Raw genomic sequence first — 16,362 nt, forward strand, 5'->3', positions numbered from 1 at the left:
TATCTATGCAACAACTTTAGTGTCTAAATGTTTCATGAATGCTACAAAAGCTTCTTGCTAGATCTGGGCACTGTCATATTTCAGTGAAGATCCAACAGACAACACAGTTTAATATATATTTACTCTGGCATGTATGTCATGTTTAGCACATAACCACCTTTCTGAATGGGTGCAATGATAGTTTCTCTCAAAGACCGTTTAGAACTGACGTAAATCAGTACAATCATCTGTTAAATTGAGGTTATCTTCTCAATTTTAATTTTCAGCTTACCTCTACTTTAATATTTTTTTGACGTTCTGGAGAGAATGATTTCCAGAAGTTGATCATTAACACAACATTAGAGCACAAACTGTTAATGTCATGAGTAGCTCAGGGGTAATGTTAGAAAATATTACTTACTGTTTTACATCAAAGAGCTAGAACATGTGTTTCTAATAAAGCAAATTTATACACATTAGAAATTGGGTATTTAATGACAAAATTCACCATAGCAGTGATGGGCAGCAGGAAGTAGCTGGAGGGCCACATAAGTCGCTCTCCAGCCTTCAAAGAGGCCATCTAGAGGAAGGAGGGAGTGTGCAGTGTACTCCCTCCTTCACCAGGTATTCTGCATGACCTCCCTGCATTGTGCAAAGGAGATCACATGATGTGGAAGTCCTCAGCCCCGTTCTAATCAGATCAGGAGTAGCCTGCTGGGGGGCCCAAGCGAAAGCTTAGTGGGACACCTTTTGCCCACCGTTGCATTATAGCTTTCAAAGTTTTAAAATGTATAAACATATGGATGTTCATGTTACAATGCAATGTATCCCATGTCATTCTGTAGTTTGTTTCAGTGCATGCAAAAACAGACGAGACATACTGTATGATCACATTTTTATTCTAATTGAAAATACAAAACTACTGACCAGTTGTAGTGCTTCAAATTTTCAAAAAGCCATTGGACAAGATGTTAAAACACGCATAAACATGTACATGCTTCAAAAGACAGGACTTTTCATTCTTTGACTTTGTTCAATCCTAGCTCATTGACACTTTACAATTCTCCTAAAAATGATGTGTGCACAATTATGCTAAGATACATCAGTAATCCTGCTCAGAGGCTCAACATACAAAATAATAAAATAAACCGTAGTTTTATATAAATATTTCTGCCTGTTTTTTGTCATCTTCTATTAAGTTTTATTCACATTCATTTTGTCATGGGTTCTGGCTCTCCGTCAATACATAACACTGGTCTTAATAACAGTCTATTAGTTGTTTAAAAATGTAACAGTACAAAAAACAAGCATTGATGGTAAAATAACAGGCGTGCATAAAAAATACAGGAGTCCAGTTTACAAGGTTTTTGTAAATAGAAGAGACAAAAAGTAGGACAAGTAAAATAAATCTTCGGTCAAACTGAACCCGACCTCTTCAGAGTAGAGAGCCATGTGTGGTAGCCACTGTGAATAACTCAGGATATAGAAGACACAATTTACAGTTTACTTGAAGTTTTTATATTTAAAAGCTGTGAAATACAAAAAAAATGAAGTCAAACTTTTGTGTCAGAGGTCACTGCTTGTTGCTATGGCTATTAAGGATATGCCACAAATTGTAATGACTTTGTTGTATATACACCCAATACGTGAACAAAAATGCAACGATATTATAACATCTCGGGCCCCCTCTGACCCTGCTGCTCATCCAGCACCTCTGCAGCAGGCCACCCAATGAGAAAGAAGCAGATTAACGTGAAAGGCTGCATACAGCTTACCCTTCAAGAGTGAAGGAGGTAAATATCTCACCAAGTATTGCAAATCCTCTTAGAAAAGTAAGAGCATGGGCTTGAAACCTGCTATCACATGTATATGGCACAAACCCAAACACCTCTACCCACTTGTTTATTAAAAAGGCACAGTTAGCTATGTTCAGACAGCTCATGGGCTTTCAGTCTTATCCAAAAAGTGCAAGTGTAGGACATACATGAGCTACAGAAAAATGACAACACTGCTACTGTATTCTACTCCTTAACGTGCCAGATGGGGCAACTTACAATAGGAGATACTTGATCTGGCACTAATGGGACAAACAGTCTTGTTTGTTTATCTCTTCAAAATAACAAGGCATTTCAAGCACCCTCTAGTGTACAAGGAGAGAACATGTGAAGCAATGTTACAACTGGACTTGATGAAATAATGCTGGAAGCAGTGCAATTTAGTGATCAGCCAAGTTCCTGGGTTAACAGACAGCATGACAATAATGCTCAGACCCATGACACGTGTCAATAATTGAACTGATTGTACTTAATGTAACTGAGTGTAATGGAACAAGGTTACTTGCAACAAACGCTTGTCTAATAACTACATGAAATAACTTTCTCCATGCCCATAGAAGGTTACATGAAGTGTGGAAGTGTTTACATTAAGAAGTGGTTCTCCTCTGTATGGACAACACTCATTTTACAAATATTCTCATCTGCCCTATATTGTTTATGTGTAATAGAAATGAATATGCTGCCTGGTGTGGAACTCCAGTGCAAGAAGGAATTAACGAGTAACATGTACTATGTTTATATATTGCTAACACATTTCTATATCATTTCAAAAATCCAATATACAATTTACATTTAAAAAGACATTTTTGGAGTGCACTGTATAGATTGTAATTATCACCATTTGATGGTGTTTTTCTGTACAAGAAGGAAAACATCTTTCTACCTACACAATTCACTTTACAATTCTTAATTGCGTTGTGAAATCTGAAGACACTACATGTTTAAATGTTTAACCTCTTCAGTGCACGCTACAGAGTAGTGTCATTCATCCCTTTTGCACTGATGAGGTCACATAAAAATGGCTTTAACGTGGAGCCACTAATCATAAACAAAAGTCAATTATGAGACAAATACATACAAGAGATTTCTTACATTAATTATATCTTTAGCAAGGAAAACAGGAAGATACAATTTTTGTTTCTTTCTTCATATAGATTATTAACATTTAAATATAAATACATCTGTCCTATAACTTAACGTCTAAAAAGTAAAATAAAATTGAGGGTATTGTATACAGATATTCCATGACAGATAAATTGTTGGTATTTTACACAATCATATAGTTTACACTATTAAATTTGGTATGACACAAGAGACACATACAGCAATCCCATAGTTCTCCACACGGTGGAAGCATCGCCTTTTGTAATGTAAGGATGGAAGCTGTATATAAGGAATGTTCGGACTGCTTTGGCAGGAAGAGTTGTCATTATTTGCCTTTGTTTCTTGTCCATTTCATTTTGGCAAATATATCTAAAGCTGTCACTGTGTTTAGATAGTAACATTAGATCATCATGTATCACCGACGTGTTTACTACAAACTGAAGTAAGCGTGTAACATACATAGTCATTATTGTAATAGTCCAGGCTGCAAAATATTCTGCAGATAAAGTTTCCACAATACCAATATTGTACCAGCAGCCCACCAAAATAGGTTGTTTTGTAGCCAAAACTGAAGTATTCCATCTTTTATATTTCTTTACATGCCATCAGCTGGGTAGGCTGTATTAAATATGTCAAGAATCTTGACCATGATTTAGATGTCAGGTACAACAATCTTAAACTGTAAATCTATTATTTCTCTTGAAATACAATGCTACCAAATATATGCTACTAATCTAACTGATGAAGTGGAAAACGATGAAAGCTCCATCATCTCTGGGGATTAGATGATGAATATGGGTCTATACATGGTCTAAATGTTATATAGGTAGAATATTGAAAAACAGCACTGAAAATACCACAAAGCTGTTGCTACAGATAGCAGGTGCCTCATTCCACAAAACAGAAGAGTGTAACAATATTTTTTGTAGTCTGTTAAGCACTACTGTAGTTCAGGTGACCGCCTTTGCAGAAGCCACTCATACTGTGTTCCAAACGGAGCACTGTGCGAGTTTAGCGGTGGTATGTTAGGTCTGCATCATTTTCTTGCACTCCAATCCCTAGCTGGCGTATTTTACTGGCAGGATACTTGTGTTGCATTTTGCTTGCAATGCAATATCAATGGTCTTTGCAAAACACCTACCTGTCTGGTAGCCCAAATGACAGCTTCTGTTTAATAATGCATAAACACTGCAGTTCTACTGACCCACCCAATCATTTTCCGATTAATATGGTAGCTTCTACAATTGTCTACATCCAGTAACAAGGAAAACTATGTATTTATCGGGAAAATTAATCTGGTCCATATCTTTAATCTCTGCAATCGACAGCGAGATAAAAGGGAGGAAAAAAAGATGTGAACATTGTGCAATCCATACTCAAATACTGTAAGTAATGTTATGTTCATTACCTTCCACAGGTACTAGAAATAGTTTGCTTCTACGGCAATAATAATAATTTATTAATATGTGACATAATAATTTTATATGTGACATGCCAACATTTGATGTTGCTATCCCTGTCTCAAGCTGATATGTTGCCATGCTAGCTTGAATTAAGTAGACAAACCTGCTGGAAACATCTACTAGCTATGGAATGAGTCACCTGGCACCAGCAGTCCTTTACAAATATGGTTGTACAAATAAAAGGATTGATTTAAGAACATATTTGGTCAGTGTGTGACATTTACGACGTCTCTGAATTGACTAGACCTTTGCTTTGCACACTCTTATTTCAAAACTGAATTTTGCAAGCTATTCTCAGTTCAAGCAATGTATATCTTCAGTGTTGAGATCTACAGAGGACAGTCAATTCCATACATAAATGTATATAGACATTTGTAAAACTATAGCATTACTTATGTAAATATTTCAACATTTAATACACAGCGATAGCTAGGTATATAGAGCTGGCACTTTCACACTTGAGTTACTAGTGATGCGGTGATCATTACAAGTTGATAATGTCTCCAGAGTCTAGGGCCACCATTTCAGACTGGAGAATAATTTTACACCCAAAAGTCCAAATGCACTGAAAATGCCTACAAGGCTAAAAGTGGTCCCAATCCAACAGTGACAGTTTCAGACATGACATATTTCCATATGCAACTTTTTTTTATCACTTGAACATGTAGTTAATGGCAATCTGGAGTAAAATCAGAAAGAAGATAATACAATAGTCTCTTTGCTGAAGAAAATTGTTATCTCCGTTTGAGGCATTTGTATTTACACGATTACGGAGGGCGATGATGTTCCTACAAAAGAAAGAAGGAAATTGGGAGTTATTGAAATTTGTCTATTTCGCTGCAATGTACAGTACAAAAGAGCACATGAGCTGACAATATGAAAGACACTAAATGAACCAAAAGTATACAATACATTCCAAGCATAGGCTGGAAAAATAATAACCCTACCAAAATATAAATAAAGTTGTACTGAAGATATGTTCAAATGTCATTACAAAGAATATTGATGAATCAATTGTGTGTTATTTGCAAGGCTCCAGTGCTTGCCAGAGGGTTCTCCTCTGGTTTCTTCACCTTCAAAGACATACTGATAGGCTAATTGGCTTCCGACACAAATAACCCTAGTGTGTGTATAGTAAATATAGATCGTAAGCTCCTCTGGGGCTGGGACTGATGCAAATTGACTGATTCTCTGCAAAGCTCTTTGTAATATATAGGCATTATATGAATAACTGTTAATAAATAAAAGACTAAGTAAAAGCAAAATATATTTAATAGTAAAGAAGAAGAAACAAACTGAACAAGAAACAGTCACCTGTTGATTTCTTCTTGGGTTCTTTTGATGGATTCAATGGCACTTTGTAGTTCCCCGTGGTCTGTCACCTTCTTTCTGCTTCTAGTACTGTGAGTTCTTAGTTGTGCTGAAAAAGCAGTGAATACACTTACAATCTTGGAACACATGTAGCTTTATTTGCAAACAAGACCAAGGATGATGTTGTTTTGCTACTGTATTTGATATGGCCTGTGTATGCAAACCTAAACACAAGACTGTAAACACTTATTGTTAAAGTTCATGCATGGGATGATACTTCATATCTGTAAAAGTGAAGGAGTAATATATACTGACTCACATCACTTCTACAATTTCAACCTTTATAACTGAAACTCTCTAATCTCCTAAAGTGGATTATTGGTATTCATTTTTTAAAAAGCACCATCATATTCTGCAGCCATATGAGAAATTATTACTCAGAGATGCAGTGAAACAGGAGCTTACATTCTAAAGGAGAAGGCAAGAAAGCTATGTGATGGAGCAGAAAGTATTACAAAATGGTTTATCAGATGAAGACAGATCTATCCCAGCTGTGGTAATAATTCTACAGAGCAGAGGAAATCCTAACTACCTTCACATAAGGAAAATGCAATGTATATAGAGAACAAAAGTTAATGTGACAGTACACGATTTGATAGTGCAGTGCGTGGCGCCAAAACAATAATGGGATTTCGATTTGGTCATCATCCGGAATGTTAGAAAATAACTTACAGCTATTGGTCTGTATCTGCGGTTACCTTCTGATCCTGTTAATAGCCAGGAAAGAAAGTACGAAACTAGTAAACTAGTAAATCACTTCCAATTAAACTACTGTCATGTGTGGTCAAACTGAACACTGCTCGCTGAGCTCTTGGGCCAAGGATCAGGATCAGCCTGTGTTGTACCTTAAATTGTCCCTTTTGTCTTCAAAGCTCCTGACATCTGTGCTTGCATAGAAACCAGCTGGATGACTATGTTACATAATGTTTTCTGAACTAAAGTTCATCTATGTGATCACACATGGCTGGTCCACTTCTACCTTATGTTTCATTTCCCTTATGTCCTTCAGATTGTAGCTCTCGTGTCCCATTTTGTTTGATACTGCATTTAATAATCATTGCATCTTCAACTAGTTTTTCCCAAATTGAACAACGCTGCTGAATATGTTGGTGCTACATAAAGAATAATAATGTGTTGTATAAACTGAAAGCACATACAATGTCATGAGAACATAGTTATGCTGAAACATTACTATATCTTTTTATCTAACAAGAGATGTTTATTCTGATCCATGTACTATAAAAAAAACAATAGTATATGATAAACAGAGCTGGCCAATAAGTCTGATAAAGTATGGGGCCCTGATAATGCATACTGTAAATGTGAATGGGTTCTTATGTTTAATATTTGAGTATATATACACATTTATTTACTCTGGCTAATGGCAGCATACAGAATGCTAATGCAGGTAATCTAGCTACAAACCCTTCTCTACCTCCCTTCCACAGTGTTCCTCTCACTTTCCATACTTTTTCTATTGATTTTGTTTTTTGATTACTTATTTATCATCAATAAAGTTCCAGATGTGTCCATGCACAATTCCCTGACTAATAAAGCTTACAATGTAGTTTTGGGTGCATGGGACACATACTGACAGAGTGAAAAAGGATCTTGTCCAATCTCACAAGCTGTCGACACTGGGTTTTAAAGTTGGGTCGCTCAGAAAGCGTCACTGTCATCTGATCAGTAAGTGCCCTGCACTCCTTCTGTTACTGAGAAAAGGATGGTGATAGAGTATATCTGTGAAACAAAGCTGTTCTGACATCAAAAGGAGGGTGGCGCAGATCAGTTAATGGTTTATAATTAAACCCTTTTTAGGCATTGTGCCTGTATGCAGTGTACTGTTACCCTGTACTGTTGTCCCATGCTCTATGTACGGCGCTGTGGACCCGTTATGGCACCTCATAAATAAACGATAATAATAGTAATGAAGTACAATGTTTATGGATATTTAAGTCTATACTTTACTGATCATTTGTTGCTCATTGTGTATTACTTTTGCCAGAATGAAGTGACATACAATCATTACAAAATATTTTAAAGAAACCATCATGCACATCATGTTTTTTTATTTACACACTAGAATTGAGCTCCTGCACATAGCCTCTGAATATTAGATGACCTCCTGCCTGAAAAGGGTCGCGTCAACAGCAGTGTGAATGGTCCCATGGTGCCTGCCGTGCTCTCCTCAATTCTGCCTATGTGATCAGGCATCATGTTATTCACACGTGCCAGCATGTAAAAGACTTCAGGCAACCTGCCAAACCTCCTGAACACCAGACCTCAGAGAAATAATGGGATGGGATATAACCTCAGATATTCCACCCAAAACTAAATTCTATTGTCTTGCAGAATATTTCCACTGTTAATAGGTGTTTCAGTCTGCAGTATAGTATCAAACAAGTGGATGTCTGTACAACATTTTTTTTTTTTTAAGATGGTAGAAGTTTCTTTGTGCATGAAATGTTACCTTCACTCCCAGAAGAGTCTTGGTTATCCAGCTCTGGGGAGGAGCACCCGCTTTCTCCTTTCTTCTGTTGCCCACTCACCTTGTGTTTTAGCTTTGGTACACAGACCTGAAAGTCAAACAATTTTTTTAGGTCAATCTGCAGTAAACATAAAGCACTTACAGTAGAATAAATGTCAGCACAAACGCAATGGGCTTCATGACCCTGAAAAGAATTTGTGACAAGTTCAAGTAAGAAAGTAATTTGCTTATTAACATCTAAAAATATGTTATCGTATAGAAAGGATATTACCGCAAATGTGGTTATACAGGTCTCCTGTATACTGCTATCCTGGTGAGCAGTATACAGGTCTCCTGTATACTATCCTGGTGAGCAGTATACAGGTCTCCTGTATACTATCCTGGTGAGCAGTATACAGGTCTCCTGTATACTATCCTGGTGAGCAGTATACAGGTCTCCTGTATACTATCCTGGTGAGCAGTGCTGGATTTACCAAAGCACCCAGAGTTCCTCTGAAGGACCACTACTATGTTCAACTTACTACAAGATCATCAAGATGAACAGCAGCTCCCTATTAAAGACTTTCAGACAAACAGGACAATGTTTCTGTTCTATAATATGTAACCTTGTTTTGGGAGCTCAACTTTATAAATGTGCACTACTTGGTATGGGATCATTCAGGAGTGTACTGAAATGTGATCGGACATCACAGCTAGAAGTATAGATTTAAAACCTATAAAATTTAAAGATCACGTTACACAGAAAGCTTCCAGTGGCAACAACTAGGACAGACTGGAGCTGTAAATGTGTGTAAATTACTTTGATCACATTCAATACAAAATATCCATAGAACAACGGAACTGGCTTCTTCCAGTGTTCCACTACTATGAAGGTTGCTAATCATGCAAATAGTACAATCATACTTATGATAAACAGATTATCAGAAGAAGCCAGCTTATAATGTTAGTAGCAATTGTTAGAAAAAACCCGGCATACTTCAGTGTTTGAGAGACAGTATATAGCCTCCTGCAGAACTGAATCTTTCCCTGACAGGTGCACAGCCCACAGTATATTTGTCAGAGGTGAACAAGGCTTTAGTGCACTTTAATTTACACTAAATCAGAGAAACACACACATATACATAGTAAGATTTCTAAGACTTACTGCCAAATATTAGTAGTTTTAAGCCGACATCACACACACATGCGTCCTGGATCTCGATAGGACACAGACTATAGGAAAGCCATTGTGGGTTTTCCAGACCTACCTGATAACTGCATTTGTCCCGCCTTGCCCCTTGGTTACTGAGACTAATTACACTCCCCGAACGTACCATTGGAGTCCTATGCCTGACTTTTGTCTGGATGGCACCTTCTTTTTCAAACTGAATCAGATCGTTTAGGGGGTCCCATGGTCGTGTACTGCAACAGATTAACATATTACAGCTAAGTAAGCAAACAAGCACCAAACTCGTATTAGGAATGTAACACTTATTTGCAATAATGAGAAAAATTTGCATATTACTTTTCTATGGTGTGTAACATTTTCACGCACCTAAATGACAGCTTATATTTTTGGCCAACAACTATGAAATAAAATGCAGTAAAGGATTGTATCTCATGCACAAAATAAAATACCATCCTAGTTATTTATTTGTAAGGCGCCACAAATTCTGCAGTGCCAAACAATTGATATACAAATCACACAAATTGAACATAACAAATTATTTAAGTACAAATTACACGTATAAATCATAAAACTGCAATCATAAGTAGCAAATAGGAGTACAAATTCCATAAGTACAAATTAAACATGAAAATCACACAAATAAAAATTAAAACATAACAAGTACATTCCAGATAGACAAAGGAGATACAAACATGAGAAAAAGCAGAGAGAGGACCCTGCTGTTAGAGCTTACAGTCTAGAGGGAGGGAGATGGCAAAGACAGTAGCAGAATAGGATAGGGTCAAGTCCATACGTTGGAACGTTGCCGAGGTTTTGGGAGATGGAGTGATGAATGACAGAGACTCAGAGGTGGATAGGAAGTAGACGGAAGGTACGGCAGAGATAACACTTAAGGAACCAATAAGGAGACAGTAGGACACCTACTCCACCACCATGGCGGTAAATGGGGTGGAAAGTGTGGGTGAATGAGTGACCTCATAAGAGTGCAACCATGAACCTGTATCAGAAGGAGGGATCCAAGTTTCAGTAATGGCAAGTAGACTGAAGGAGTGAGAGAAGAATAGGATGTGGATAGATGATAGTTTGTTGCAGACAGATATAGCATCCAGAGTGCACAAAAAAAGTGGAGGTGGATAAGAGGAGGGGAGATAATGAGGTTGGAGGAATTAGAGGTATGAGGTCGGTGTGAAGTTTTGTGGCTGAAGGACAAACGTGAGCAGATCGTTGGAATTGAATGAGGCCTGGGGATGGTTAAATGTCACCAGCAGCTAAGAGTAGGAGGTTGGTGAGAAAAAGGCCAAGGGAGGGGATATGTGGGTGATGGGGACGATCAAGTTAGAGCAGGCTAGGCAGTAATGAGGGTGCAGTGAGCAGAACATTTGAGGCTGCGGACAGGGGAAGTACAGAAAGGTAGGGTAGAGCTTAGACATCAGAGAGAAGGGAGGTAGAGGAAACGAGTAGTGGATAAGAAATTTTGGCGTGATAAGATAGAACATAGGATGGTGGAGGGATGATAGTGAAGATGTTAGGAAAAGGTAGCCGAGGCAGCAGAAAAGTAGAGAAGGAGTGGTAATAGACAGAGAGATAGCTAGGCAGGAGTGATCGAGAAGTAAGGGGTGACAGTGAGAATACAGGAGGGAGTGGACAGGTTAGGAGTAAATAGTGGGCAAAAGTAGAGAGGAGTATCTGTGGGGTTAAGAGGTATTCTTTTTTTTATAATAGGTCAGGTCTGGACAGTCAACCTGTGGCTCTCTAGGGTCCAATTCCTTATCCGAGAGCTGGCAGGGTATGCTGGGACTTGCATGTTCACAACACCTGGAGAGTCACAGGTAGCCCAGGCCCAAAATAGGTTGAAGGTAAGGTTGTGAACAGCAGCAAGAGTTAAGGTTAGGTGAAAAGTAGTTAGGTGAGAAAGAGGACCAGGGACGGAAATATGTGGGCGAGAGGGTATAGTTGCAGTTAGTGAAGGCTAGACTGTGATGAGGGTGCAGGAAGCAGAGCCATTGAAACTTCAGCCAGGGGACGAACTGAAGGGAAGGGTGGAGCCGAGATGTTAGAGAGAGGGGAGGAGGAGGTAAGTACTAAGAAGGTTAAAAATGTGGTGTGCATGGAGGGGTGGTGAGAGATAATAAGACATGTATTATTAGAGGTATGACAGTAGCTGATTCAGCCAGTACAGGGCAGAGGAGGGAATAAGTTGAATGCTAAGCAGAGAGTAAGTGCTAACTGAGAGTATAAATGATAGGAGTGTAAAGATTAGTAAACCATTGTGAAAAAATAAAATGAGCACATGTGAAAGGAAGTGAGAGGTAAGCAGCAGAACACAAACCGCAGCAAAGTAAGTGGTAAAAAGTCATTGCTGAGGTGTTTGTAAACCAGGCTTCTTTCTTTATCGCAGAGAGTGCTCAGGCCGCGCACAAAGCAGGTGCAAGAGGTGGAGGGTAACAAGAACTCATAAGAGAGTGCTGGATGTTATCATCCTGTGGCCATGTTTCCTGGTAGAGTTTTCCCCTCCTATTCATCTCCTGTGTAACTATTACTACAATATATAAATCTGCATTCACACTTGTAACAAACCCACATGAGAACACTAAGCTTACAGCCTATACAGACTGAATACAGATGGTAACTGTAGTGTGAGGTTAATCACTGATCACTGACTCTAAGGCAGCAATATTAAATTATTAAAACAAATAGTGTATAGAAGCATATCCTTAATTTAAAAAAAAACCCAGCACATATGAAAACATTAGAGATATTGCAGGATAATCAGTATGCTATATAAAATCTGCATACAAACTTATAACTAGACTTCATATAGGCTGTATAGCTAGTGTGGGTTTGTTGCAAGTTTACAACAAAAATGCACCATTTTATATTACGGTAACAATTCCATACAGCATTAAATGTAACACAACTAGCTTAATTGTAAATATATGTGTAGTAATATAGGATAACTAACCATTAATGCTTGATATTATGTAATAATGTGTATATCACTATGTTTTCAAGTAAAACAATATAACAATGGATGAAAATACTACACATATAAACTAACATGTAGGGCCTGATTTATTAATGAAAGTAAGGCAAAAAAAAAATGAGTAAAACCATGTTGTACTGGAGGGGGAGGTAAATTTAAAATGTGAGGATAGATTTAAAGTTGGAATAGGGCATGTCCTAGATCAACTTTCAATGTCCATGTAAAAATAAAGCTATCAAGTATTTGCACCCTACATGAATAAAGACAGTATTTTTCGTATGTGCAAAATAATAAACTCATTTGCACCCCTTGCATTGGAACATGGTTCATGTTGGAAAAAAAAACATTTCAGAACAAAAATGTATAAGGACAAATACTTAAAACAGACTTTCCATGGTGTCAAGTGTAGGGAACACTGGAAATCTTTTTTTTCTAGTATTTCTTTTTACCTAGTAAGTGAATAACAGAAGATGGTTACATAGATCAGACAAACTTACTCTGCATATTTGTAATGCCACTCCCCGGTGATAGGATCCTGTTCAAAGAGATTGCAGGTCCACTCTTCGCCTTTGGCTTTCCTGTCTTTGGCAGCTTTCCTCTGGGCTTCTTCTAAAACAAACTTTTCCTGTGTGGCCTCTGTCTGATCTTTGTTATTGATTGCCCTTGTAACATGCTGCCAGAGCCTGGAAATGTAACACAAGTCAATAACTAGACTGCTAAAGATCGAGCTTTATTATCCTCCTGAATTACAAAACAGTGAGTTATGTTCTTTTAAAATTACCATCTACAACAGGCCTGTCCAACCTGCGGCCCTCCAGATGTTGTGAAACTACAAGTCCCAGCATGCCCTTCCAGCTATCAACTGGTTGTCTACCAGCAAAGCATGCTGGGGCTTGTAGTTTCACAACACCTGGAGGGCCGCAGGTTGGACAGGCCTGATCTACAAAGTGAGGTCCCAAAATACGAAAAATGATTGTGTTCTTAGTTTGGTTTTTTTTTTTAAAAAAAATTGCACACCTTTACAATATAAAATAGTCCGAAGGGCATCGTCACCATCAGTTGTTGGGAAATTGTCATGAAAAGAAGATGCAATGAGGAAATTCATTTACCTTTCAGATTCAAACTCTCCTTGCTCGTCACGCTGCACTGTACATCTCAGTAATCTGCGCTGTCTAATTTCAGATGTAGGGTTCCAGAAGGTCTCCAACACATCTGTCTTCTTGTCATGAATAAAAACCTCACTGTCCTACAATACAACCCCGGTATACCATGAAACATGTTGGGAAATATTAGCACTAGCATGATTATATTAAAATAAAATGCAGGGCACTCAATTGAGGTGCAATTCTTTTTATTTGAGAACAATCCTCATTCCTTATAAAGTAGGTTAAGTTGCACCTCTAGTGAGCTTCTTCTATTCTTTTTTTCAAAAGTAAATGGATGGATTTTGCACAAAGGGGAAAATTGTACTTTTGTTGAACTGTCACAAATTCAAAGATTAAAATGTATCTTCTATATCTGCAGCATCTGCTCAGAATGTATGTGGTGTGCCAACGCCACCACCCTTCTCAGTGAACATATTTATGTTAAAGACACTCTTTTAATGGTTAAAGCACGTGATAAACTGGCCCCGCAAAAAAAAGACTTGAGGACTACAGCATCCATTCAGGAGGTGAAGGCGATGACAAAACAAAAACAGGGATTTCTGGTTTAAGAGTTTACCATCATTTAAACAGCAATTAACCTGAAGTTGAACGCTGAAATACTGCTTTTTCTTTTTTTAAATATTGAGAAAAACATTTTGATGGGTGAGTGGAAATTAAGGGCAAAAAAAATAGTAATGTTTATTTTCCATTTGTATTTTCAGTGTACAGTACAATGCATACACGACACAAGTATACAGCTCTCTTGGGACATCTTGAAAATAGAACAGAGAAAGATGATGACATTCTGTAACCCTCTTCTGAGTCCAATGAGGAGTCCTCATTGAGGACAGCCTAAAGATGAACAGAGTTGCAAGTGCTACTTCCACAATGATTTGTTAGGAATGCAATAAGGGAAAGCACATGTGGACAACGTAATACTGTTCACATATTAAACAAAATCACATAGCACATGACTGGCAACCAAATCAAGAATTACAAAAAAAAACACACTACAAGCTGGCATATTAAACAAACCGCAAATGATTTAATGGACTCCCGTAGTTTTGAATAATTATGATAAGCTATTAAAGGTGCTGTCACTTACCCAGTGACCCTCCAATGTTGCCAGAACTTCCTTTCCCAGCTTAATCTTCCCTGATATTTGATTAACACAATCATCATTGCCAAGAAACGGCTGCAAGGCAAAGTTACAAGTAAACAATGTAAAAATGTCACAATGCAATAAACATGTAAGCGATTTAACTTCGGAAAATAAATTGCGCTTAATATGATCTCTAAATCTGTACAACAATGATGAGTTTTAGCTGCCCAAACTAGATTTTCTTAAAGTAGCTTTACATTTTCCCATGGTCATAGCTTGGAAGGCCATACCCAATATATTGCATCATGCATTGATAGACCATTAACGTTACATAACTGCCATATCCATAGCCTTATTTCTTTGTAATTGATGCTAAAAGCTGTAGCATACCCATCATCTCATTTTAGGGCTTAAGCAATGTTCAGATAAGCATCATTAAATTATGTTGTGACTACTATACATTAGCATTTTTCTCTCCATATGACACACTACATATAGATCCTCAGCTTATCTGTATGGATAAACAATTCTGGTTCTGTTTAGACACAATAGCTCAGATTCAATTGGCTACGAGGTGCTGGCAGACATTGCCTTGATGTCCATCAGAGCACGTTTCTGGCTAATACAGTACAGAAATCTCTGCTCATTTACCCTCAAATCTCTATGGGATGCGAGAGAAAATGAGCGTAGATTTTAGTAAAAACACTGATGTGTGTCTGCGGACTGAATTTAATCTGCGCCTATGTCCCTTCAAGTTCAATAAAGGGGAAATTGAACAAATGTTTGATGCAGTGAAAAATGCCAGTGTGTACAAGCCCCAAAAAGTATACATGACGTAGACTTTTTATAAAGTAGTTTTTATGTACTTATGCAGATATAGGACTACAGCAAGCAAAATATATAGCATGCATTTAGAGCATAGGGAGTAATAAAATAATTGATGGTGTCCATCAATTCTAGGTAAGCCAGTGTCATATATGCATATAGAGCACATAATATAAGCATTACTGCCATGTGGAAGTGCTAACAACTGGTTAGAAGCACTGCTTCTTCTTGAGATATTTGCCAGTATTAACTGTATCTCCAGATAACAGGACACGTACCTTGTAATCCTTAACAGATTCAATTTTTTGTTTTTAATTTTGGCCGCAGAAATAAAGAAGATGTACTCAAAATAAATTGAAGAATTAAGAAAAGTGTATTTCCCCAGCAAAGCTACACTGCATGGCCACTTTATCAGGTACACCCAGCTAACAATGACTAGCTCCATCAATTGTTGTCGTTTGAATTTGTCAGGGCATTATTATCATCATTTATTTGTAAATGCCACCATATCATGCAGCATTTCCCAGAGAATATTGAATAATTCAGATCAATCCCCACCCCATTGGTGCATAGCTTAAATTCCAGAAGTCTCACACACAAAAACAGAGCACTTGGAGGAAACCCATGCAAACCGAGGGAGAACATAGACATGAACACAGTGTCGAAAGTGCAGCATAGGATAACTTTAATGTGTCCAGTAGTTATTGAAAATTAGCTGGTGGTTTATCTGTACAAGGAATAGATTGTTTTATCTCATTTCACAGATGATCTATTAGATTAAGACCTGGGGAGGCTATAACATTATGCAGAGTTCACGGTCATGTAATATCAGCATCTACAGTCTACTTCTATCTATGTGTCTGTCTACAGAACAGCCATTGGCTAGATTTTATTTAAAT

General features: G+C 37.7%; 1 protein-coding gene across 9 annotated transcripts in view; it reads right to left on the reverse strand.

The window, feature by feature from the left end:
• Positions 1 to 862: 862 nt before the first annotated feature.
• Positions 863 to 16,362, reverse strand: part of OSBPL8 (oxysterol binding protein like 8) — a 151,663-nt gene continuing 136,163 nt past the window's right edge. For 7 of the 9 annotated variants that reach the window (XM_075209565.1, XM_075209566.1, XM_075209569.1 and 4 more), the window contains 7 exons: positions 14,642 to 14,731; positions 13,501 to 13,637; positions 12,889 to 13,074; positions 9,488 to 9,641; positions 8,223 to 8,328; positions 5,696 to 5,801; positions 863 to 5,169 (listed from right to left, as the gene is read on the reverse strand). In XM_075209565.1, coding sequence (XP_075065666.1) covers positions 5,034 to 5,169; positions 5,696 to 5,801; positions 8,223 to 8,328; positions 9,488 to 9,641; positions 12,889 to 13,074; positions 13,501 to 13,637; positions 14,642 to 14,731 — 915 coding nt within the window. In that variant the 3' untranslated portion in view covers positions 863 to 5,033. The remainder of the gene's footprint in view (positions 5,170 to 5,695; positions 5,802 to 8,222; positions 8,329 to 9,487; positions 9,642 to 12,888; positions 13,075 to 13,500; positions 13,638 to 14,641; positions 14,732 to 16,362) is intronic. The other 2 variants (XM_075209567.1, XM_075209573.1) reach the window with 1 other exon arrangement.

The sequence above is a fragment of the Mixophyes fleayi genome, chromosome 4 (genome assembly GCF_038048845.1).
Source record: "Mixophyes fleayi isolate aMixFle1 chromosome 4, aMixFle1.hap1, whole genome shotgun sequence".
Taxonomy (NCBI): Eukaryota; Metazoa; Chordata; class Amphibia; order Anura; family Limnodynastidae; genus Mixophyes; species Mixophyes fleayi.